The 25,552-nt window shown below is 37.8% G+C and overlaps 1 protein-coding gene across 3 annotated transcripts in view; it reads right to left on the bottom strand.

The window, feature by feature from the left end:
• TNR (tenascin R) overlaps nt 1-25,552 on the bottom strand; it is a 5,843,683-nt gene that overhangs the window by 118,384 nt on the left and 5,699,747 nt on the right. For all 3 annotated transcript variants that reach the window (XM_044085960.1, XM_044085961.1, XM_044085962.1), the window contains one exon: nt 5,780-5,931. In XM_044085960.1, coding sequence (XP_043941895.1) covers nt 5,780-5,931 — 152 coding nt within the window. The remainder of the gene's footprint in view (nt 1-5,779; nt 5,932-25,552) is intronic.

The raw sequence follows: 25,552 nt of genomic DNA, 5'->3' as shown, positions 1-25,552 counted from the left end.
AATACATTTAAATCATCAACCTATATCCATTCCTATACCCATGGATGCAGTCACTCACTCACTCACTGACTCACTCCCTCACTCACCCACTCACCTACCCACTCACCCACTCACTTACCCACTCACTCACTTTTATCCTTCATATTAGCAATGCTCAGCAAAAATTCTAGTCCAGTCTCTGAGATGACTGTAGGCTATACAACATATAAATCTCTAAATAAAAAACACTCCACTGCCAAGAAAAATAATTATTCTATCTCTTGAATAATTCCCTCCTCATACCCATATTTAACAGGTTCATTAATAAATGAAACTAGGCTACATACAATGGTTAATAAATCTGTAGGCCTGCTGTTAAATCTCAGCATTACATTTTCTTCTTAAACTCCCTGTGTACACCATATTATTTCTAATTATTTTTATCTACAAACTGCTTGACCATGGTCATTGCCAGTCCCTTGCAACATTGCAGAGAGAATTGAGTTGATCTCTTAGACATTCTTTTTTTAACTATTCCAATACATAAGCTACACACAGGTAGCGAATGTTGTTCCAGCTATAGCCAGGTCTTTATAATTTTCACACTTTGAAGGCCACCTTATTGAGTACCCTATACATTGAAAGAGGTCTAGGTCCTTTTCTTTAGTGAGCAAATGAATCTGCTATTTTTAGTGATTATCTGAGATTCTGCAACCTTGGATTACATTGAAACAATAAGATTTATATAACTCTGCCAGTTTCCTTTTCTCTGAGATCTTCAGTTTTGTAGGAAGTATATATGCAGTACTGGGCATGGGGCATAGCCCCCAGCATGTGACTGTAGTTGGTGCTTGTCCTTGCAAAAGCATTTGTATAGAATTTTTGTTATTTTTTCTTTGTTTTATTGTTTTTGATACAGGACATCTTTTGGTGGATGACTTATAATAAGTGATCCCTCAAGAAATGGGCTGATAGTAAAGTGTAAACAAACAAAAAATCCACGCAAGTATGGCAAGAGGCATGGCCCAAAACTCCAATAAACCAAACCAAAACAACAGCCAGCATACAACCATCACTGATGGCTGTATGCTGGCTACTCTTTTGGTCTGATACTAAAGTGTACTATACCTAATCCATGTCCAGACCTACCACACAGAATAGCATCCTTTGCTGGGTGACCAAACTGTTCATTTGACCAAAGTTTCTAGTCATACAACTTGTTCTGAAACAGAAGTTCTAACATCACAATCCTCACTACGAAAGGGTAAGTTGGCAGGTATTTGTAACAACTGTTGATATCACCAACTTCCCTGGATATTTTCCATCAAATTCAAGAAGTATGACATTGGCCAAACAGCTGGGTGTGTTTAAGAAAAAAAAAATATTCAAATATTAGTCTGTCCAGCTGGATAACTTGTATTTTGACATGTGTTTAAAACATTGGCGGGTATACATAGATATATGTATGGATAAGTTCCAAAATGGGCTGATTAAAGGTTATACTTTATATTCTGACTATTGGCATCTTTTGGCAAAGCTGGTTTTGGAATGTTAGAATATTTTAATCAAACCTAATGACTAAACTATGGATACCTTTTTCTCAAAAAATTGTTAAGTTAATCACTAATGATTCCATTTTTTGACACACAAATCTGACTATGAAGGCATTTTTGTTAAATTGGAAGAACACGTCTTTATTATGAGGAGATGGAAAGAACAAAAAAACTTTTTAGATACAAGAAGGAATATGCTGGCAAGGTTATGTATACTGTTCCACATGACAAAAAATCTCTTGGCTATTCCTTCAGTAACTGTAATAACATAGAAATATTCATCAACAGATGATTTGTCGGGAGCTTATTAATGTCATATTATACTATATTTGGACAGTCTTAATCATTTGTGAATAATGAGCCCCTTTTGAGAGATGATGGCAATTTTTTGACATGATGCTCCTTTGAGGGTCATAGAGGTTAATCAAATGTCAATAACAGCTTAAGGGAACCCAGTGCAGAAATTATGACCTGTAGATATGTTGAAAAAATGGTGGTTTTATTGACACTGACTTTGAAATGTTTATCTGCTGTTGTTATTACTAACAAGCATAATAAGTATTTTGTAAGGGGTTTACCTTCATTCCTGTAAAATAAGGTAACGTTGCTGCTTTTGTTTAATGTTTTATGATGGTGAAAAGCAGAATAGGGTAGAATGACATTGTATGTCTAACCCTACATTATAGCCCATTCTTTTTGTAATGTGAACAGTTATGTGTATAATCATAGCCTGTTATGGGGCAAATAAGATAACAGAGCTTTTAACCGTTCTCAGGCAGGATTTGAATTATCGAATGAATTATCATCTGATAACTTGATATATATAATGAAAGTGGACATACTCCTGGAGTTATTTGATTATACCACTATTTTTATGTTAAATAACTATTCTATTTATGGTACAGTTTTCAAAAATGAAATGAAATGAATTTTGTATATTGCAGTATAAATATTTTTCTACTGGAGCTTTTATTAAATCAGCAGATTTCTGGCATGCTATATTATTTTTGACGAGATCCCCTTTTAAGACCTATTATTTCAAACAAAACTAAGCCTTTGGCAATTTATATTACTAAGAAGCTAAAATACATTTCACGTTTATTTCCTTCTACTTTATGGAGTTAATGGCATTTTGTGATGTGATACAGAGTACTGAATAATGTCATGATCTGCCTTTAGTTCCTACTGATATGCATCATTTCTTGGCAGTCACTCCACAATATATTAGTGTGGGATGATTTAGGTATAATTTGGTAGATTCTAAATATACTCCCTTTGATAAAATGTATTTAGTTTACAATTTCATGGACATTATTTTGTCATATAACTTTTTTATGTTTGAAGGTGGAGAGGGACGCTCTTGGAAAGATACTATACAGTATGGCAGATGGACAAAGTATTAATGATGTGGTTGAGAAAAGGAAATATTTCTTTCCCTCTGTTTGGATTAAACCATTAGTTTCAGAAAGAAATATATATCAAAATAAGGTAGAGAAGAAAGAATGTAGAAAAGCTTTGTGTCTTAGCTTTACCACTTACAGTTCTCCTGTGGAAAGAATTACTAGCCACTTTTCAACATGACAAAATAAATGATTGGAAAGAGATTAAATCAAGATTTATTTACAAAGGAGATGTTAATAATAATAATATATTAGGAAATAAGAAACAACCTTTCCAAATAATCATCCTGTGGAAATGTACATGTGTGCATCCTGTAAGCAATGTGCATTTATTAATAATAGCAAGTTTACTATTTTGGGAAATGATGGGGCCCATAAATGCAGAGGACAATTTGATTGCATTACATATGGTATTATATATATATATATATATATATATATATATATATATATGGATTCACTTCAGAAGCTCGAAATACTGAAATATCGAATTTCAGTATTTCGAGCCAAGAAAGCTGAATCCACAAAACCACGAAAACTCAAAACCGCGAAATTCAAAATCTCGCACACTGCAGATTTTAAATTTCGCGGTACTACTGCAAACACACACACACACACACACACACACACACACACACACACACACACACACACACACACACACACACACACACACTATTCTCCCTACATACACACATAACCTCTCTACTACATGCACCCCCCACACCCCCCCTACTTAAATATTCTCACTCCGAGGTCACGCAACATATAAACACACACAAAACACCACCACACAAGCTACATTCTCCTCACACACACAGATCACAGCAACAAAACACACTGGCACACACCACAGCCCCTACCCAAAACCCTTAACACACACACTTACCTGAATACATGACCACAGTGAAAGTTCAGAAGCAAGAAATTCAAAACCTCCGGTATTTGAGGTTTTGAATTTCGCGCTTCTGAACTTTCACTGTTCTCAGGATTCGGCTTTCTGGGCTAGAAATACTGAAATTCAATATTTCAGTATTTCGAGCTTCTGAAATAAATGTTTGTCCTGTCCTGTTTTTTATATTGGCAAGGCAGAAAAAGCATCAAAACATTGCATTTACTATCACTATTATGCTATTAAAAAACAGGATCAGAGCAATATTTTAGCTAAACAAAATGGATCTTGCCCCAGTTTTAATAATTTTATTTTGGAGAAGATATTTAAAATCTTGAATGGGTGATTAGAATAATCATGTTTTGTATGTATGGTGGGTACAGCCCTTATTTTTATTTTATTTTATTTATTTTACAATCTAGATGATTGGAATTCAGCCCAAGGATTCCATCTGTACCCCCCTTTGGACACAGGTCTTAGGTGCTAATCGTGGAAATAAGGGTAGAACTTGACTAGGCTTCTAAGAGCTCAGGGCCATATATATATATATATATATATATATATATATATATATATATATATATATAGAGAGAGAGAGAGAGAGAGAGGCTTGTAAGAGCTTAGGGGCATATATATATATATATATATATATATATATATATATATATATATATATATATAAAACAGAGTAAACATTAGTGCACATCTACCTGCCATTATAAACTGCAGAAATAGCATGTGTCACAAAAGAAAATGCACTTTCTGCTGAATGTTTATAAGATAGTCTACATTTTTTATATTGATAGGTAGATTTTTCCATGCAGCAGGTCCTATTCTAGAGACTGCTTTTCCTCCCATGACTAGTTTGTGTCTTGTTCTGATAATGTAAGTGTACTTTCTTTGGTGTATCTAATGGAGTAGTCTCGTTCCTTGATTTGCAGTAAACATTTGAGAAGTGGGCCAAATGTTTTTAAAGTCCACATTGAGAAAAAGGTGGCTCTGTTAGTTACTGGTAACTAGTGAGATTTTTCATTTAAAATACAGTGACCGTAGTTTGTGTCTGTAATCAGAATAAATCCATGTATTTTATTTTCAATGATTTTAACTGTTTCCATATATATATATATATATATATATATATATATATATATATATTTTTTTTTTTTTTTTTTTTTATTGCAAAATGAAGAGTAGAAAGGGGAAGGGAATATTCATTCTGTGGCAATAACACATTTTTGGCTATAACCAATCTTGAAATGGTGAGAGAAGATGCGTGAGATGATAACATTGTTTTGGTTGTTGTAAAACTTTGGTGGCAATTTTGTCTGTATGCATGTTGAAATTCTTTAAAGATCAGGTGTTACCTGATATATTTTTGTTCCTTACTATTAGAATAATATTCACTTTTAAATCTGTTACATGTAAGGATAGAAGTGATGCTAGTTTCTTTGCTGTAGAGATTAACGTGATATTTATTTTGGTACTGTTAATTCTGAGTGTATTGTTGTGGGCCCAATGGCAATGGTTTGTCCACTGACTCTGTTATTTGTTGCAGAATTTGGGGGGTTTATGGGCATCTAGCAAGAAGATATCTGTGTACAGAATTAATTTTAGTTTGGTCACATCATGAGAGATGTCATGCCATTAGATAGGGCATGAGGGAGGAAGTTTCTATTAAAAATAGCAGTAAAAGACTCCCATTTAGGTATTTGGCAATTTTGGCTACTATGTTGGGCAAAACTGCTGATGGTTATTTGACCTACAGCCTTCTTCAAATATTGAATTATTTATTGTATATTACAAATTATGACTTGTATTTTTGTTAGTGTCACTGTACTACAGAATAAAATTGCACCTTTTCAATCATTTCACTTACCTGGTCACTAAATGATAGATTAATAAAATGATGGCAAAATCTAGAAAGTTTGATTTTTAAACTGCATAATAACACTTACAATCCAGCCACCTCCATCAGTGGTCATGTCACAAAACACTGGTACCATCTGGCTAGGATCTCCATTGATGTAGATTGTGTAACCCCCAGTTATCTGGTCTCCATTTTGCAAGTGCTGGGCACAGTCGTGTGGATAGAGATGAAGTCGACCTCCTGTAGAAGGAAAAGACAAACAGAAAAAGTTAAGTAGTTTTTAGAGTGCAAGTATGCACTTAATGCTTTGAGATAAAATATAAGTTCAGGAACAGTAGTTGTACTTTTTATCTGTTTGTGACTGTGGCTTTGAATTTTTTTCCTGCTTTTTAAAATGATAGGGATTTAAAATACTTAACCATGAAATACTACCACTGCAGAAGTTAAAATGCATTATCCTTGTTGTATGAGATGAAGTCTTGTAGTTACAAGCCAATGAAAAAAAAAAGTGCTTCAGTAAACCCCCCTCCCCAGTTAGTAAGCATATAGCCTTATAGGTGTCTATGGCTAATCTTTGCTGAGTAACGTACTGAGTACAATCTTTACTTGAGTGAAGAACAGAGACTGAGAGCTGACACGGTCAGTACCCACCCTCTTTCCTTGTGCAGAACTCACAAACTGCTGCAATCAGCACTGAATGGACGTGCTTGACAATATATCATTCCTAAAGTGGATTCTGTAGGCTGTTAATAGCTATTATACAATGACCTCCATTAATATTCAAAAATATGCATGCTGATTGGCCAGCGTGCACATTGTAAATCAGAGTTATAGTAATGGAAAAAGGTCCGGTCGCCCGGACTTTTTCCATTACTATAACTCTTTTTTTACAGCAATGGAGAACGCAAGATCTCCGTTGCTTCACACTGTCTTGCTATGTTAAACGAGTTTAACATAGCGAGACAGCTTTATAAAAAGCAATGGAGAGTCTCAGTTGCTTTTTTTAAAGCTGTCTCGCTATGTTAAACCCATTTAACATAGCGAGACAGTTTGTAAAAAGCAACGGAGATCTTGCTTTCTCCGTTGCTTTTTTTCAAAACTGTCTCTCTATGTTAAATGGGTTTAACATAGCAAGACAGCTTTAAAAAAGCAATGGAGATTCTCCATTGCTTTTATTAAAGCTGTCTAACTAAGTTAAACCCATTTAACATAGCAAAACAGTTTGTAAAAAGGAACCAAGATCATGCTTTCTCTGTTGCTTTTGCTCACAGCTCTGACGTACTGCGTAGACATACGCATGCGCAGTACATCAGAACTGCCGCAGAATACCAGAAAGCTGTGGAAGGGCAGCAAGGAGGCATTATACAATGCAATTATTTAAGAAAAGTAATTATTTTTTTTCTTAAATAATGTCATTGTATAATAGCAATAACCCACTTCTGGGTGTGGGTAATGCCGGATTTACCCACGGTTGTCTTTGTTTGGCCACTCGGGCTTCGCCCTCATGACCAAACCACGCCAACTGTGGGTAAATCCAGCATTACCCACACCCAGGCGTGGGTTATTGTTATAATATTGTCTTTTATACTGACTTCCTACACTACCTAACCTATGAGAGGGACTTTTATTTTTCTGGAGCTAACCCACTGCAGAACTTTATTCCCACAGCAATGTTGCTTCATGCACTCCATTATGCAGTTTGCCTGCTAGGGTCAGTTCACCTGGAGCAGTAAACTTTCTACAGGATATTGTTTGTCTGTTCACCAGTGATGATGCTGTGAATTTGGAGCTAGCATCAGCTTTATCATTGATTCTAGGTCATGTCCATTCCCCAAAGTAAACCTTGCATAAATACATACAATGGATGTAGATCTACAATAACAAATACAACTAAATAAAAATATAAAAACTATCACAGCAGGCAATTAACATTTACATGTGAAATGGCTTAAGGAGTGGAGTGCGTCAGACAACAGAACAGATAAAAGCAGTTCACCATTTGTTTTTCAGGATGGAAAGAAAGGAAACAGTCTAAGCCAACAACAAGGTAACTCCTAGAACAAATAACTTTATTTTAGGAAGTATTTTTCTTTGAAAACTGCATGAATTCCTCTGTAGTTTAATCTGAAAAGGCTGGATGCAGTGCACAAGATAAGTATCATTACTAGACAAAATAAACAGCAACAGTGTTTTGTGACTGCCGTCCCCCATGTAAGTGTTACATTGGTGCAACAAAGCCCTAAGCAAAAATCTGGAGATTAACAGGAAACTGATACCAAATTTGTCATGGCACTTTAATATAATCTTACTACTGGCATATCACTGCTGTATCCTTGCTTTATGGACGTTTTAACATCAACAAAGGATACTGCCTGCTTACAATATATTCACCCAGGGAGAAATGTATCTCTCCTTTCATAATGTTAACCTCCAGTATGCATACTGTGTAAATACCCTAATTCCTGCCTCTAAAACCTGATCCAATATATACCTATTCTTGGTGTTGTAGTAATCATAGTTCTTGTTTGTCTTGATTATGTAGACTATCCTTGATTCTGACTCCTATTATTGCCTTGTCCTTTGTAAGTTTTTGGATTTCTGGTAAATCAGTGAGGATTAGAGTCAGTCAATCATCCCAGGCATTACACTTTCATGCATCTTATTCATCGGGAAACTCATTTTTTGTTCAGGATTGGATCAGTGGGTCCCCTTCCTGTTGGTCTATTAACCGTATAAATGATTTAGAGTAACATTTAAGAATTGTGCCTGATTTGGGGCCTTTGATCACCCCTTATTTTGGCTTTGTTCCTGATTCTTTTGCAAAAACTTTGAGAGCTATAATAATTACCCCAAATCCGAACAGCAGCCACCCATCCTCCTTCGTATACATGGGACACCAACAGGAATAAGCAGGCAATTCTCCTGCTGTAAGTCGGCTGGATGAAATTTTAAGAACTGTAACTGCAATCTTCAGAAAAGTAAGAATTGAAATGTGAGTATAAGGAATGTATAATAATTTCTTGACTGCTTGTCTCAGAATATTGATCCAAATAAGTTTGTTGGAGTCTGCAATAGTTTCCTGCTCTATTTCATTTATATCCTTGAGCCCTGGTTTCATGACAGGCTTTGCAGACTTAAGAGACTGGGGTTAAGGTTTGAATGTAAATGCAAACTTTCTGGCCTCTTTGATATCCTACTTAGGCTTGGTGAATACCATGCTGTATAATATGCTTGAGACCTTCTACGAAAAGTTTGCTGCATGTACATGAGTGCTGATGCTTTTTAGGGTCATCAGCAGGCTGTGCACCCCAGCCTATCTCTGTGCCCATAGAACGCTTCCCTTTGATGAATGTGAACTGGTCACTTTGTTCTTTGCAGCTATGCTGGCATAACTGAGAACAGTTTCTTCCTGTATAATATTCTCGGAGGGCTAGCAATGTCTACATAGGAGTTTAATTCTAGTCATGATGTGAGTTTTGGGTTTCACTTAACTTACTCATGTGCCTGGTTTTAGACATGCTCTACCTGAGACTTGGAACCTTGTCAAGCAAAATTTTGGGGTGTGAGAAAAGGGAAAGACTTGATCTAAATTTGTCAGCCAGGATATTTGCTTTGGTTTTGGTATCAGAAAGATAGTGACATTCACTTTGAGTTTGGTGCATTAGTGGTGAATGTTTCTAATACTCCTTATTATTGTTAAAAAGCATTCTAACTATCCTTCTAAGAATTAGCAATTTTTAATTTATACTCAGCCTTGGTCTTCCTGCTAATGCAGTTATGATCCGTGCATCCGTGCCTATACTCCTCGTTCGGAATGATGGTAGAATGTTTTTAATGAGGCATATCATTTAGTCCTATTAAAGTGTTTTTCTGGGGTTCTACTATAGGAGTTTGCCCCAGTAGGTATTGACTTATGTATCCGCTGGTTAAGATGGCTGTAAAATCATTAGTAAATGTGGAGCTTTAGAGACTGGGTCAGCAGAGGACAAAGTACTGTTGAAATTCTTGAGGTAGTCAGATAGGGATATAAGGTTGGCTTTGGAGTAGTCCTTAATGTTGTTGATTTTGTGGGACAGTTGGTACTAGTTTTGAGGGGAAAGCTCTTAACATGGTGTTAAGATTTTGACCAAGGAGGGGAGAATATAAGGAGGTGTGGAAGGAAACAAAGGCAATATTTGTAACAAGGTAAATATATTTCACACTGGTATGGGAAGATGGACAACTTGATGTAGGGAGTTGGTATTAATGAAATCTACGAAATGATGGGTATATTTATTGCTGTTTGTGTAAGATTCTCAGTTGATGGATGGATAATTGAAATCACCTAGACTTAGGATACTGGGATTAATACCTTTGGAATCCAACTTGTCAAGGTACCTAATAAGGGATTTAGGTAACGCTGAAAGAGAGAGAGATATATAGTTGGTAGTGATGTGATAACTGACTATATCAAATGTGACCAAAATGTCAAGGAGCTTGAATTCAGAATGTTTTAGTACTTGGTGTGAGCTAGTATTTTAACGAATAAACAGATACTCCCTTTACCCTTAAATGATCTGAAATAAGGAAAGGCACTGTACGCTGTTATAGAAGGACTGTTATAAGAACACAGACTAAGTTTTTGTAGCAACACATATATGAATGTGTTTGAATGTTAGGAAGGTGAGGTCATATGCCAGGAAGGCCTCAAAATCAGGAAAGTTATTGTTTATAACCATCTTAATGTAAACAAGATTAGAATTTGCTAAGACAGAATGTCAGGTATATGAATTTTACCTATAAAAGGCATTGTGGGGCAGAAAATATACTGTGAACAGAAGTGAAGGCCACCCATGTCAAGGCAGGCTAGCCTGTTAGTCACCTCTTCCCATGTTGACACATATTGGATTCTCCAGAAATGAGAAATTAATAGAACAGTTGTTGAACTTAATTATTTTTGTTTGAAACTGGGGCATCATTCTTGGAGAGGGCAAGATACACTCAAGGCATGTGTCTTACCTGCCTCAGGCAGATGCATATAGAGTTCAGATATATCTATTTGCATCCCTCCCATTATAGAGCATCTGAAGTCATTCATTTTAACATGGACAACAGTGATGGTGTATTCATATTTGTGTTTAAGGAAATTAAGATCTTTGGTCACATCTTGATTCATGGCACCAGAAAGTTAGCTGACAATGACCATATTCATCCACAGCATGTAAAATAAATACAGCATTTTATTACTAATATATTACCATGTGTAGTTACAGCCTTGGGAGTCCTTTGGGAGCAGGTGCAGAGTTGAGGTAACTTATTTCGGTTGTGGGTAAAGGTACAAGTGATGCGTTAGAGTGAGTAGTGTTATGTGGTTGAGGTTTGTCAGATCAGATCTTGGCAGCTTAGTTGGTGGTTTCTGAGCAACATCATAAAAGTGGGTCTGTTATTAGATGATTTCAGTGTAGTATTAAACTTACTGATGTTGAGTGTGTTAGAGGTTAGTGTCCAAAATTAACAACTATTGATGAGTAATTCAATAGATAATAAAAAGTAAAGCTTTTGCTACATTGCCTCTGTGCTCCTGAAGCAAGAAGACTGACAACAAAAGTGGACAGAGCAAACTGTGAAGCCATGACAATAGAGACCATTATGCGACCAGAAATTAGCTGACTACATAAATGGGAAGAAGTAGGATCCATTAGCTGTTGTACAATTGAGTGATTGAACCAGATCATGAGACTCAAACTTAACTTGAAGGACCCCAGAAAAACAGCAAAAAACACTGAAAACTATAGTCATGCCTGATAATTCTAAGATAAGTATGAAATCAACTACTGCTCAGTGCACTTAGCATAGCAATCAAACATGGATGAAACAACTGCAATATACAAATAAATCCATTTTACACAGCAGGAGCCCAACAAGCTCAGCACACTGCAGCTCAAAACTATAAAGCACTGTCCCATGTTTATGTACTAGGGAAACACCTACTTAAAGGGGGCAACATCAATCGTAAGAAGAGAACACCACACAACCAGAACAGCAAAAAAAAAAAACTTAGGACAAACAGTGGACAGATTAGTCAGGCAGGGGTGGAACCATTCTTTTTCTCACCAGGAGCAGGAATCACAACTATCATGCCCAAAATTATCAACAGTCAACCCCAAGTTACTCACCTGCTGCCTCATCCAAACCCAGATGAAACTAAGGCAGATAAAATCCAAATCACAAATGTAAAGATATCCAGAACAACCACACAACAATTTATTAACACTAGTACAAACTTTCACATTCAATGCTTTAGCAGACAATAAAATATTTCAATATAGCATATCCTTAAATAGCATTCATAAAAGTCATATGATGTAAAACAATCACCTAATCACATACTTAATATGTCACCACAATAAATGTTCGTAATAAGTTCCTAAAGGGGTATCACACCCCAGATCATTTAACTTGGTTATGTAATTCTCTTAATATGGGTTTAATGCTAACCACAACATTTAAAGCTGGATATTTATGAGGTCTAAACCTAACAATCCATTTAAATTCTTTCTTTTCAGTAATATTTATTTTATCCCCCCCAATCTATTCTTCTACAACTTATAAAACCATAAATCTAAAACAATGTGTGTCATTGGTTTCTTTCATATGCTTGTATAGTGCATTTGTTTCTATGTCTCCTTATGTCAAGTGATCACTTACACATTCTTTCAACTTATGCTTAGTCTTGAATATATATAGAGCACCTCATATAGCTCACATTTCACCATATATATAATGTTTTTTCACAATTACCATAAACTTGTAACATAATTTGTTTACCACTAACAAGATGTTTATAAATATTTTCTTTATAAATATATTTGCAATAAATACAATTTATATACACATGCCCCTTTCTTTCACTCTTAACACAATTGATTGTTTTGATTTACTCCTTATAGCATAACTTATTTTTCAAAGTGTGTGATTTTTTGTATCCAAAACTATGTCCCACATCAGCAATTTCTTTCAGTTGTGAAACATGTTGAAGGATATGCCAATGCTTTCTAATGATGTTTCATACCTCATTAGCTTTATGGTTATGTGCAAGCATGATTATACATTTGTTATTGCTAATATTTCTCTTATAACTACTCTGTTGGTCATACTCTCTTTCTGAAAAACTAGGTCTTCTTCCACCTTCCCTATCATTCTTTGTTTTTGGTCACAACCTTGGCTAATAAATTCATCTGACATTTGTTTCAATTGTTCTTCCATAATTGTATCTGATGTATTTAATTTTGCAACTTGTAACATCTGAGTCTTAAGGATGTTTTCAAATATAAATATTGGATGCATACTCGTATGATGTAAATAAGTGTTTCTCTTCACATCTTTCTTATATAATGATGTACCTATTTTTCCAATTTAATTTTTTCCAATAGTGATGTCTAAAAATCAAGCTGTTTGAAATGCAGTTTTCTTGAATGTTTAATAACTAGTTGTAGTATGTATATCATTTATAAATTCATCAAACTCTATTAACATATCATCCCAAATTAAGAACACGTCATCCATGAATCTTTTATAAAATCGTATTTGTTTATAAAACTAATTGTAAAAATAAGTTATGCTATAAGGAGCAAATAAAAATGATCAATCATATTAAGAGTGAAAGAAATAAAAATACAAAGAATATTTTATTGTCTGATGAAGCATTAAATGTGAAAGTTTGTACTAGTGTTGATAAAATAAATTGTTCTGAGTCCATAGTGTTTCTAGATATCTTTACATTTATGTTTTGTTTTTTGGCATATCTGGATTTATTGCCACAGATTGCTTTCTTTTGGACCAGATAACAAAATCCAATTAACACAGCATGTTCAAGCCCAGATAAAACAAGGAAAGTATACAAACAAAATGCAGTTAACACAGCAGGACTTCAATAAGCTCAGCAAAAAGCAGTTCAGCACCATAAAGCTCTGATCCACAAAACTAAGGTCCTTACATAATAGGCAATCACTTACATAAAAGGAAAAAGTTACAGCCAGCAAACAGGGAACTAAATGCATCCAATTAGTAAGAAAACTCAGGACAAACAGCAGACAATTCAGGCAGGCAGGGGCTGAAATATTTGTTCTTTCACCGGGAATAGCAATCATAATAAATATCCCAAAAATCAGCTGCAGTCATCCCAAACTCACTCATCTGCTGTCTGGTCCAATACGAGAAGAAAGGGCAGATGAAAATAAGCTGCCCATCACTATAACACCATTGCACAGATAAACACAGTTATACAGATGATATTCACGGCCATTCTTCCCTTCCTCAGAACAAACTGTCTACTGAACATACCTCTCAACTCTCTGGGTTTTTGAAGAAAGTCCAGATCTTAGATTCATATTTTTGATCTGTTCATCATACAATTTGTTGTTTTATGGAAAATCATTGAGAACTGAAGTCACTCAATAATGACATACATTTCAGTTTCAGACTCCATATCCTTCAACAAATGCATGTTAATGCAAAATCTGCTGTTTTAGCAATGTTCTAAATTTAAAAGAACAACATTTTAAATGCTGTCCCTAATTTTTGGCCTCCATATTTCCTGTGCTTAGAGGTTGACAGGTATGTTTCTGCAGACTCTCTTGATGATGACTTGGAATGCATCAAAAACTGGATGAATAATTATCTAAAAACTGGTAGTTGTAAAACAGCAGCCACAGCAGTTCATACTACCTTAAGGAATTCCAGCTGTCTAGTCCTTAAAGCCACTATTTTTATTGTGGTGATAATTTAGCATTTGCAGATAAGGTAATAATCCTGCAATGGTTTTGGATAACAGACTAGATGTTAGGGACCATATATTGGTAATAATCAAATGTTCAAGTTTCCATTTAAGGTAAGGAATGCAGCCCATAATCAACGCCTTCATTTACAGAAACTTCTTGGGATATAGGCAGCCCTGGTATCTTCTTCTGTAGACTCCCGCAGATTCCTTTACCTCAGGCTTCATAAATCAGATTTTATCTGTTAAGCTGGTACAGAACTCCAAAGTCATGGCATATTCATTGTTACTACTGCATCACTCCACTTTATGAGTCATCCCTTGCACTCTAGCTAGGCTCTTATGTTCTTCTACCATGTGATGTTTGGAAGTTTCTACAGCTTGGCTGGAAACATCTGAAGTATTTTCCTTTTGTTATCAAGCGCAAAGTGTCTGGAGCCTTATTCTCTTGTGGTTGAGGAAGTCCTGCACAGTGGCCGTTTTTATGAGATCCTCCTGGACATATCCTTTTAACTTGCCCTTCAAAAGCAAAGATTATTTCTGTGTTTTTTTCATATTGCACACTTTAATCTTTAACATTATTTAGTTTTTATCTTGAATGTGTCTTGTTTTGTCTTGTACTATATATCTATTTGGTATGGTAGCAAGCATTTTGAAGTTAAAGTTGAATAAGTTAAAAATAACAACATTCTCCCCAAAAACTGATTTTTAGAACATACCAATGTTTACCAACTGGAACTTCAGACTTAAAAATATAATGTTCATTTATGATCCATTGCAAAACAGGTAACTAAGCTAGAAGTGAGATCATGGTACTGTAATCTTCATTTACTGGCATTCTTTAGTGGTTCCTTATTAGGTGATCAAAACCTTAGGTTATCCAACACCTAAGGGTTGATCACTTAAATGTTGAAGTTTGAAAATTGCAAATGGCTGTTTTCACACAGGGAAATGAGTCGTTTGGCTGTTACATGGATTTTGTTCTTTCTCCACTGTACAGTGATCTCAGAATTGGTATATTTAGTTAATGGTGTGTGTGGGGGGCACCACATCGGGGTGTGTGGGGGCAAAGCCCCCCACTTCATTTCTGTTTAAAACCTTTTTTTTATTTGGCCAACAGCATTGTTTCCCTATGTGGAACCGTCCATTTTCGATGTTAAGTGTTCGATATTTCGTGATCGACCTTTAGGTGCTCGATAAAAAGAAGTTATGTCTTACCATAGCATTCCATTTGTGTTGTTGATCTTCGTTCATTCATTACTGATGGGTTATCGGTTCCGTCCTCAGAACTGAGTCGGCCATATATCAAGCTTGCGTCAGCCAAAAACTCTTGAGCCTAGGTCCTACCCAGAATGCTCTGCTCCCTGTTACCTCAGATTGAGTTTGCAAGTTGAAAGACAAAAGTAGAGGCTACCGCTGGTCATAACAGACCCACAGTAAAGGAGTATATGAGATGAACCACGAACCTCCAGAGGGGGATGGAGAGTGGGAAGTAATGAATGAACGAAGATCAACAACACAGATGGAACGTTATGGTACGACATAACTTCTTTATCTGATGTTGTTAATCTTCATTCATTTCTTACTGATGGGACAGAGTCCCCAGCTACCTGTATCCCTGGGTAGCCCTAATGGAAGCACATTCCTGAGCACCATGGAGCCAAAAGAAGCTCTACCTCTGGAGGCCAAATCCAATTTGTAATGAAGAATAAAGGTATGAGATTTGGCCCAAGTCACAGCTGAGCAAATATCATTGAGGGAAACCTTAGCATGAAAAGTGCTGAAGTTGCCATAGACCTTGTGCTTTCACTCTAGGAGGAAAGGTGACATTGTTCTTGTTGTAGATAAAGGTAATGCAATTTCTCAACCACAAAGCCAATGTAACGTTTGAGACAGGATGACCTAGTCTTGGTCCAGAAAAAGCCAGAAATAGTTGGTCTGATTTATGGGTAGATTTTGTTCTGTCCAGATAAAGTCATATTTGTCTATGAACATCCAAGGAATGCAGGCAATACTCTCCCCTGTTAGAGTGGTTAGGAAAAAAATATTGGAAGGTCAATAGATTGGTTGATAGACTGTTCTGACACCACTTTTGGTAAAAAGGAAGAATTAGTTCTCAGTGATACCCTATCCCTATGGAAGATAAGATAGGGAGGTTTGATGCATAAGGCTTGACGTTCTGACAAGCGCCTGTCTTATGTGATTGCAATTAGAAACAAAGTTTTCCATGAGAGATATTATAAATCACATGAAGACACAGGTTCAAAGGGGAGAGCTGTTAGGGCTTGCAGGACCAAGGCCAAATCCCAAGGTTGTAGTGATTCTCTAAAGGGAGGTTTTAGGTGAAGAATGCCCTTCAAGAAAGTTTTACAGAGTCTAAGTGACATGAGCAAAGAATCCTGAAAACCAATGTGGAAATTCGAAATGGCAGCTAAATGCACACAAATAGTAGAGGCAGACACCCCAGAGTGGAAAAGGTGTGATAAGTAATCCATAACCACTGAAACTGGGGCTGACAAGGGGTCTAACTGTTTATTCGCTGCCATAGAGAAAACCTTTTCCATTTATTGAGATAGATTAGCCTGGTGGACGATTTATGAGATGCAATAAGAGTATTGTGCACTGGGGACGAGAGGTTTTCCTGCCTGGCAGTCATTGGAAGTAGAGAAACCAAGCTGTCAGCTTCAGAGTTGTTAGATTGGGGTGAGTCAGACTCTACAGATGGGAGATCGATGTTGGGGATGGATTGAGGATCCACGGTTGATCTAGCAGGTGAGGCCAGAGGAAGGGGAAGCAGAGTTGTCAAGGCCAATATGGAGCAATGAGGATCACTTTGATTTTCAACTGCCGTGCTTTCTTCAGAAATTGAGAGATGAGGGGGAGAGGAGGATAAGCATAACATAAACCCAAGGGCCAAGTGTGGACTAGACCATCTCTCGGTGATTGTCCCTGAGGGGGGATCAGGGCAAAATAGTTGCTGCACTTGAAGTTGGTTGGGGAGGCGAATAGATCACAGCAAGGCTGGCCCCAGTGATTGAAGATTTTTGCCGCTATCACAGGGTTGAGGACCACTCGTGAGATTGTAGAATGCACCTGCTCAATTTGTCTGCTGTCATGTTGGAACTCCCAGGAATGTGCTTTGCAATTAGAAAGCGGTTGGAAGCTATCACACATTGCCATATTCTCAAGGCTTCTCAGCATAATGGGCAAGATATGGTGCCCCCTTGCTTGTTGATGTACGAGACCACTGACATGTCTGAATGTATCACAATAGTCCCTGACAGAAGGATGGAATGAAATGCTTGCAACGCTAGTTGCACCGCCCTCAGTTCCAGGATATTGATATGCAAAAGGGCCTCTGTCTCTGACCAGGTGCCTTGGACTGAGTTTCCCTGACATAGCCCCCCCACCCCATCAGGGAGGTGTCCATGGTCAGCGTGGCTTTTGCTTGATGGAGGCTGAAGGAGCAAGACCATTGTTGGGGATTTCGAGATGTCCACCAAAGTAAATCTTGCTTGCATCTCTGAGTTACACTTATCTGAAAAGACAAAGGATGTTGTAGAGGATACCACTGAGTGAGAAGTAACCACTGAAGGAGCCTCATGTGGAATCTTTCTAGAGGAACAATGGTGATCAAGGCTGCCATTGATCCCAAGAGTTGGAGTATAGATCGAGTGGGAGATTTGTGGTGACAGAGCAGCTGTTGAACCTGTTGCCTTATTCTTTGAAGCCTGTGTTCCGGAAGAGATGCTGTGCAATTTCTCGTGTCCAACAGTACCCCGATGAATTCCATAGACTGGGCTGGGGTTATGTTGAACATCTCACAGTTTATAGTAATTCCCAGGCATTGTGCTGTGAGGAGAGTGTAGTGCAGGGCTTTTTCCAGTAGACACTTGGTGGGGGTGGTGAGGAGTCAGTCATCTAGATATGGAAATGCCTGGAATCCTTGAAGTTGCAAGTGAGCATTAACCACTGTTATCTATTTGGTGAACACTCTGGGGGCTGTAGAGATACTGAAGGACAGTGCTCAAAATTGGTAGTGACTGGCTCCTATGTGGAAGCAGAAGTATCTTCTTGAGCATTTGTCCATTTTTATGTGGTAATATGCATCTTGAAGATCTATAGAGCACAGCCAATCATCTTCTTCCAGAAGAGGAAGGATAGACTGAACCATGACCATCTGGAGTTTCTCTGTTTTTACAACTTTGTTTCATGTGCTGAGATCTGGAATTGGTCTCCAGTCCCCTGTCTTTTTTGGCACTAAAAAGAACTTTTGAGTAAAAAACGGATCCTATCTGGTCTGGGGGTACCATTTGGATGACTTTTTTTGTAGCAGCTTTTGGATTTCGTGTGCTGCTGCTTCCCTTTGACTGGGTAGAATGTCGGGTAGGACTCTGGATGAGGTTGGACAAAGATGGAAGGGGATGTGATAGCCTCTGCATATTATCCTTTGTACCCAAGAGTCAGTGGTTATGTTTCACCAGGCAATGGGGTACAAGGAAAAATTACCCCCGACCACTTCCAGAGGTGAGCATTCAGGCAATGCTTCAGGAGCACTGATAGGGATGGCCAGAGAAGGAATCTGTGGAACCCTGGTTTCGCAGACCTCCTCTGCCTCAAAAGGGGAGTCTTCCATTGGAGTTTCCCCCTCTGCCTCTAGGGGAGAACTTGGCACGTGCGTCACAGAAAGAGCCCTGTGATTTCCTGTGCCACATCTTCCCACTTCTCTTATTTCTGGAGTAGAATCATTGAAGACTGGAGTGTCTGACACCAGTGGCAGATAGGGTCTTGACATGCTGTTCGCACCTTGCAAACATATCTTTAACTTTAGGGCCAAACAAAGAAGCGGACTCGATGGGGACATTCGTGAAGGAAGCCTTAAAGGAGTCTGCAAAGTTGCAAAGGTGCATCCAGGCATGTCGTCTGGTGACTATACCCGTGCCTGCCACTCTAGCCACTCCTTCCATTGCATGAGAAATAAGACTCATGGAAGAACTGGAAATGGACTCTAGGGTGGCTATCAGAGAAGCTACATTTCCACGCATCTCATCAGAAACAGCTCCTGCTAAGGTTTCAGAGAGTTGGTTGATAAGATCCCTCTGGAGCCTCGTAAAGTATGCCAAATAGTTCAAAGACCTTACAGCGATGGTCAGTGAAGCAAACACACACTTCCCTAGTCTGTCTATCACCCCAAACTCCTTGTTGGGTGGATGGACAGCTTGCCTCTCTTCTGCCAAGTCTTTCTTAGTTGCAGCCACCACCACCATGGCATCTACTGGAAGACCTCGTGACCAAAGGGGATGCTCAACTGGGGGCGATATAGTTTTATCAGGCCTCTGCAGTATCGCTTCCAGGGTGTCAAGAGCCTTCCATGCATGCTGGATGATGAGCTGGACAAGCTCATCAGCTGGCGGGGTAACCTAGGAGGTAGGGGCCGGGCATGAAAGGCCTGCAGGAATATGGATTCCTCTGAGAAAGGATTAGAGGACTTCCAGTCACCACTCTGTCTAAGGATTTCAAGGATGTCACCAAAGGACACCTCATCAAAGGGTGACCATGGGGACCCTTCCCCATTATCAAAGTCCGTATCTTCAGTCAAAGACTCTTCAGTGGAGTCCACATGCTTCCTCTTGCATGAAGCTTTGCGGGGTAATTCCTGAGTGGGAGGTTCTAGGGAAGACTGCAAAGAGGGGGTCTCCTGAGGGGGAGAAACCTGAGGCCCTTGTGCCCGGTGGTTGTGGCTTGTGAGAGTTGCAGCACAGAGGGGGGGGGGCACTGACATGTGGGGTTTGCCAGCGAAGGCAAGTGCCCTCTCCATGGCCTGGAAGGCCGGCCTCCCCAAGGAGGGATGGGAGCCTGGAACTGAGCACGACAACCTCGAAACTGGGGTCACACCCCGCCCCGATGAGCTGACCCCCAGACCAGGAGTCTCAAGTAGACTGTGAAGCATGAGAGAGGGAGGATTCCTGGAGTGTGCCATAGAAAAAAAGGCGTGGAACCAAGAATGCCCTCCCCCATGGCACAGTCACTGGCCTGAGAAGAGCCCAATGCCCAGTTCACTGAGGACCACAAGGACAACTTTGGCTCCAAAGTGAGATCCACTATTGAGGTCAGAGGGAGGGAAGCTGCTGTTGGAGTAATGGACTTCGATACTTGGCTGGAAGTCGAAGGAGGAGTGTATGTAGGAGTTTGAGGAGATATACATTCACTTGAAGGAGGGAACGTGGGTTTCAATAGTTGAGAAAAACCTCTGGCCACAAGCAACTGGTCAACAAGCCGCATCACATCTTGCTCAGAGAGAGTCCTAGTTGACCTCATAGAGAAACCTGAGCGCGATTCTGGCCTTTCTAGAAAAGGACTATATTGGCTACCAGCGAATGGATCCAAGGAAGGAGAGTACTTGGTCCTTGATAATTCAAGAGCTGCAGCGCCCAGAACCAAGGATGTCTGCACCGAAGAGAATGGTGTCAAAGTAGTCTGCGCCAATGATGTCAGTGACATAGAAGTCGAAGGTGTCTGCACCGTAAAAGCAAGTATCTGCACCGTAAAGTGTCTACACCAATGGGTACGGTGCCATTGAGGAAGGTGTCTGCACCGGTAACAATGACGGTACTGAAAAGGACTGCACTGAAGAGCATTTTGGTGCTGAAAGTGTCTGCACCATGGAGGACAGTAACATCATACTCGAGGCCGAAGGGGATTGCACCAATGGTGTCGAAGGAGACTGTACCTGCATGGATGGTGTCAGTAAGGGTTGCGACGGAACTGTTGGAGCCATAAGTGTTTGCACCAGGAACTCCAGTGGCAGTGTTGATAAGGAGGACATGGCTGGAGCAAGAATCAACTGGGGCGGTGCCGTGCCTGGAGCTGAAAGGGTCACAGGTGACAGCGCTGAAGTAGTAGTCATTTTCACCTTGTTATGAGTCGACTCCCTGCAATCTCCAGAGGGAGATGAAGTGAGCTACCTCAATGAGGAAGAGGAAGAACACCTCTTACGAGGTTTAGTGGGGGAGGGGGTGAGCCATCCGACCCAGAGATAGCTTCACAGAAAAGAGATTTGAGAAGAGCTTTCAGGATTAACTTGTTCTTTCTCTCGTTAAGAGTCCTGGTCGAAAACTTTTTACAAATCCCACACGGGGCATCCACAGTAAAGTGGGAGACATTTAAACAATAGACACATAAGTCATGGCAGTCGGAAAGTGGTAACTTACGGCCATAATCCTTACACTGTTTAAAACCAACACTACTTTTCTTATCCGACATGATGTGGAGAAGAACAACAGTATCAAGAAGAAGAGGAAAGGCTACCCAAAAGGGTAAGATGAGAAAAGGAAGAAAGATTACCAACGATAGTAATGAAAAATTACGTCAAAGGTAAGAAAAGGGTAATAAAGGGAAATAGAATAAAGGGAGAGGGTCTTAAGAATATGATAGGGTTGGAGAATAATACAAGAAACTGAAAAACTTTAAAGTAGAAATGAAAAAATTATACACTTAGCTGAACAGAATGGCTTGACACGTCTGTACAGCAATGCGGCAAACAAGATCTGAGGTAACAGGGAGCAGAGCATTCTGGGTAGGACCTTGGCTGGAGTGTTTTTGTCTGATGCGAGCTTGATATATGGCCGGCTCGGTTCTGAGAACAGAACCAATAACCCATCAGTAAGGAATAAACAAAGATTAACAACATCAGATCCTAAGGTTTTGATCACGTAATATAGACCCTTCTTTAGTCACTGCATATGACACAGATACCAAAGCAGGGATTATAACAGCTAGTATAAAAAATACTGTCACAGGATGAAACTTATGATACTAAGGGTTCAGTTAATAGCCAGGTAACTGAAAACATCTTAAGGATTTTGGATAAGGGTTTGATTTTGGCAGCATTAGAAAAAAAAAGAAGCACAGAAATTAAAGGCATTGTTATCCAGATTTTTGAAGACCTTCCTGCCAATATTGTAAATAATATACACCGGTCTCTAAAGATTAGGACATAAAGATAAATTGAATGAGCTAGTCATTCTTGGTCATAGTATATAAAAGGATCCAGCATCCATTTTGACTTGGTGTTTGAAGCAAAAACAGTTCTTAAGCTTCTATGTGCCATCTAAGTGTAGAGTTTCTGCAGGCTCTATAAAGGTATTAACTAGGATTGCCCTATAATAGTTTTGGTTGTTTGTTTCAGGATAAATAATTATGGTTAGAAGAATACAGGAATTAAAAATATGATGACTGGATGGCTATTTTATTGCCAGATCCTATTTTCCAGCTAACATGTATTTGTCCAATAATCACTTCACAGATCAATATAGTGTCATTAAATATTAAGAGAATTTCAAAAAAACATCGAGAGAATGGAACCCAACATTTAATTTTGAAAAAGATAAATGCTGTCTTATGTTTATGTGAAATATGTGTGACTACTGAAGAAATTAAAAATGGTGTGATATCTCTATTTATGTACATAATAATAGAGCTGTAGCCATTAGTATATTATTAAAGAAGAGTAAGCACATACTGTTTCCAGTTTACAGTACCGAGTTCTCTTATTTAAGGTCACTTTTGATGTTGATACCTAGACGGCTACATCTCTGAATGCTCTTCTTACAGGATATTCTGAATTTCTTAATGACATTATGGGTGGCCTTCAGGAGCAACAGTCATAATTCAAATTATTTTAAGAAGAATGTAATGCTTCAATGAATCTAAAGACAGTCAGATTTCAGAAAGTGAACGTCCAGTTGTACTGTAAGAAGCATTATCATAAATGGTTATATGGTTTTATTTCATAATGAGATGTGGTGAATAATTGGAAGGTCTTGAACAATAGTTGTAGCATTTTTTGTACACTGTGATGCAAAGCGTAAATACATTTTTCAAACAGATAGTATCCTTTGTTCAAAAGATCTGGCTTTGTTCATTGCTTCTGCTCAAATTCTACTTGAATTTTGTTTGACTGCACTATTGCCTCATTGCAAACATCACAAACAACTACACAAAAATTACTTAATGCTGTAATTTTCAATTCTTCTGTAATTGAAAATATCAGGAAACAAAATACAGTTCATTTAGAACAAACAAGCCAGAGTCTACAAATAACAAATGGGTTGTTTTTGCTATCCTCGTGTTCTGTATTCTTGAATTATGTTCTATTAGGCAAGAATTAAACAATGCATTTACCTTTCCTTAGAAACATGATCAACTCAGATTAATTCTGAAATATATTGGATGGATTGTCTAAGAAGCAAGCTTTAATTAAATGATGTGATAAAAGATGAAAATAGAATATTTTAATTGTATAACAGATATAGTCCTTTATGTAGATGAGGTGGGAAAACATGTTTCTAGTAATCAACTGACATACCAATACTATAATTTTATTTCTGTAATAGATTAAAGCAAAAACTATAGTAGTACCACATAATTTAGATTTTTGGAGGTTTATCTTAACAATGACTATAAAAGAAATGATCAGTGTATAGATTCATATTCTAAAAACATTTCCCCCAGAGAATAATGACAAATAAAAAATAGAGTGGATTTTCATTTTATAAATCAGGAGATTATAGATGGTATTTCTTTATATTTGCAAAAGTAGCTCTGAAACTAATGGTGTGATTATTAAGTTTTATAATTTTTTTTTTGTAAATGCTCTAACTTTTATCTGAAATCTTATTAATTGCTATATAATCAATGACTATGATCTGTTTAATTCTATTAACAGGTTTAAGACCATTTTTATTCCATAGCTGAGCAAACATTAAATTCAATTAATGTTGTAGGTCAACCTCCTTGATTTTAATTATAAAACTATGGCTAAGTTGGCAAACTATAACATAAACATCCAGCAAAAATAATAATAATAATTTCACACTAAAAATATGGTTTTATCCGTGAGAAACTACCACAGGAAATCAGACTATTTTGGCTATCATAGCTATCCAGTTCACATCAATCATGTGTGGATTTGGCTTTAGTGTACTTTTGATGCCTTTTATAGCCTTTGATCACATAAGCAAGACTCAATGCCTCAAATATGGTATAATGTAATTAATGTTATTTCATAGCAAAAATGTAAAATTTTGTATTAATGCTTCTTATTTCATAAGACTAATGCATATTTATTTAGCAATTGTTATTATTTAATAGGACTAAGACCTGTTTATATATTAATGGTAAAAATTCATAGGCATTTTCTAGAAAAAATGGACTGAGGCAGGAACGTTCCCTCTCACATACCTTATTCAGTGGTATTAATTCTGAATATTTTAATAACTAAGGGGTAACCATGTACTAATCTCATGCGATCTGGCAAATTTGATTGCTGTTTTCTTAAGAAGTTAAAAGGGGTTTTAAAAACTTTTGGTTATACAATTAGCAAGTGTCACACACAGATCATTTTAATTATATATGCAATACTGCAATATCAATTATTAAATATAAACAAAAGATTTAAAAAAACTGGGCAGGCACTGCATAGAAAACATTTCAGGCTGTCAATATAAAAGCTCAGAAGAAATTCAGTATATTATATTTTTTGTAAATGTAAACATTATCTGCTTCTTTTATAGGGAGACACAAGTTCATAAAAATAATGATCTTACCAAAATATATTTTGCGATTTCCATAGTCTGAAACTTATATGGAAAGGTCTGCCTCATAGAGTTTCATTCTCCAGTTTGATTCCCATCTGGGTTGTCTTCTGTGCAAAGCATGCACGACTTTCCTGTGTCTGTGTGGGGTTTTGTTGGGTCCCCTCCTGCCACATTTGAAAGGCAAGATGTAAATGAACTGGTGCTCCTCCAAGTTACACAAAGGCGTGTGAATGAGTGTATATCCTGTTATGGACTGGCATTTCATCCAAGATTATTACTTCTGCTACCTGCCTATTGAGTGCTAGGATAGCTTCAGCTGCCAAATGACCCTAAAGTGAGTAAAGTGGGTGTAAGAGAACGAATGAATACATGAGGAGGGGGGGGGGGAATCCATGTATTAATTCACCTTATGTAATAAGTATAAAATCAGAGCTGATCTACACTTCCTAATTCAATAAGTTACAATTTGATTCATAATCTTGTAAATACATTTGCACTCACTTCCCTC

This window comes from Protopterus annectens, chromosome 10.part0 (genome assembly GCF_019279795.1).
Source record: "Protopterus annectens isolate FY-2018-M chromosome 10.part0, PAN1.0, whole genome shotgun sequence".
Taxonomy (NCBI): domain Eukaryota; kingdom Metazoa; phylum Chordata; order Ceratodontiformes; family Protopteridae; genus Protopterus; species Protopterus annectens.
This window is presented reverse-complemented; position numbering and strand designations above follow the sequence as displayed.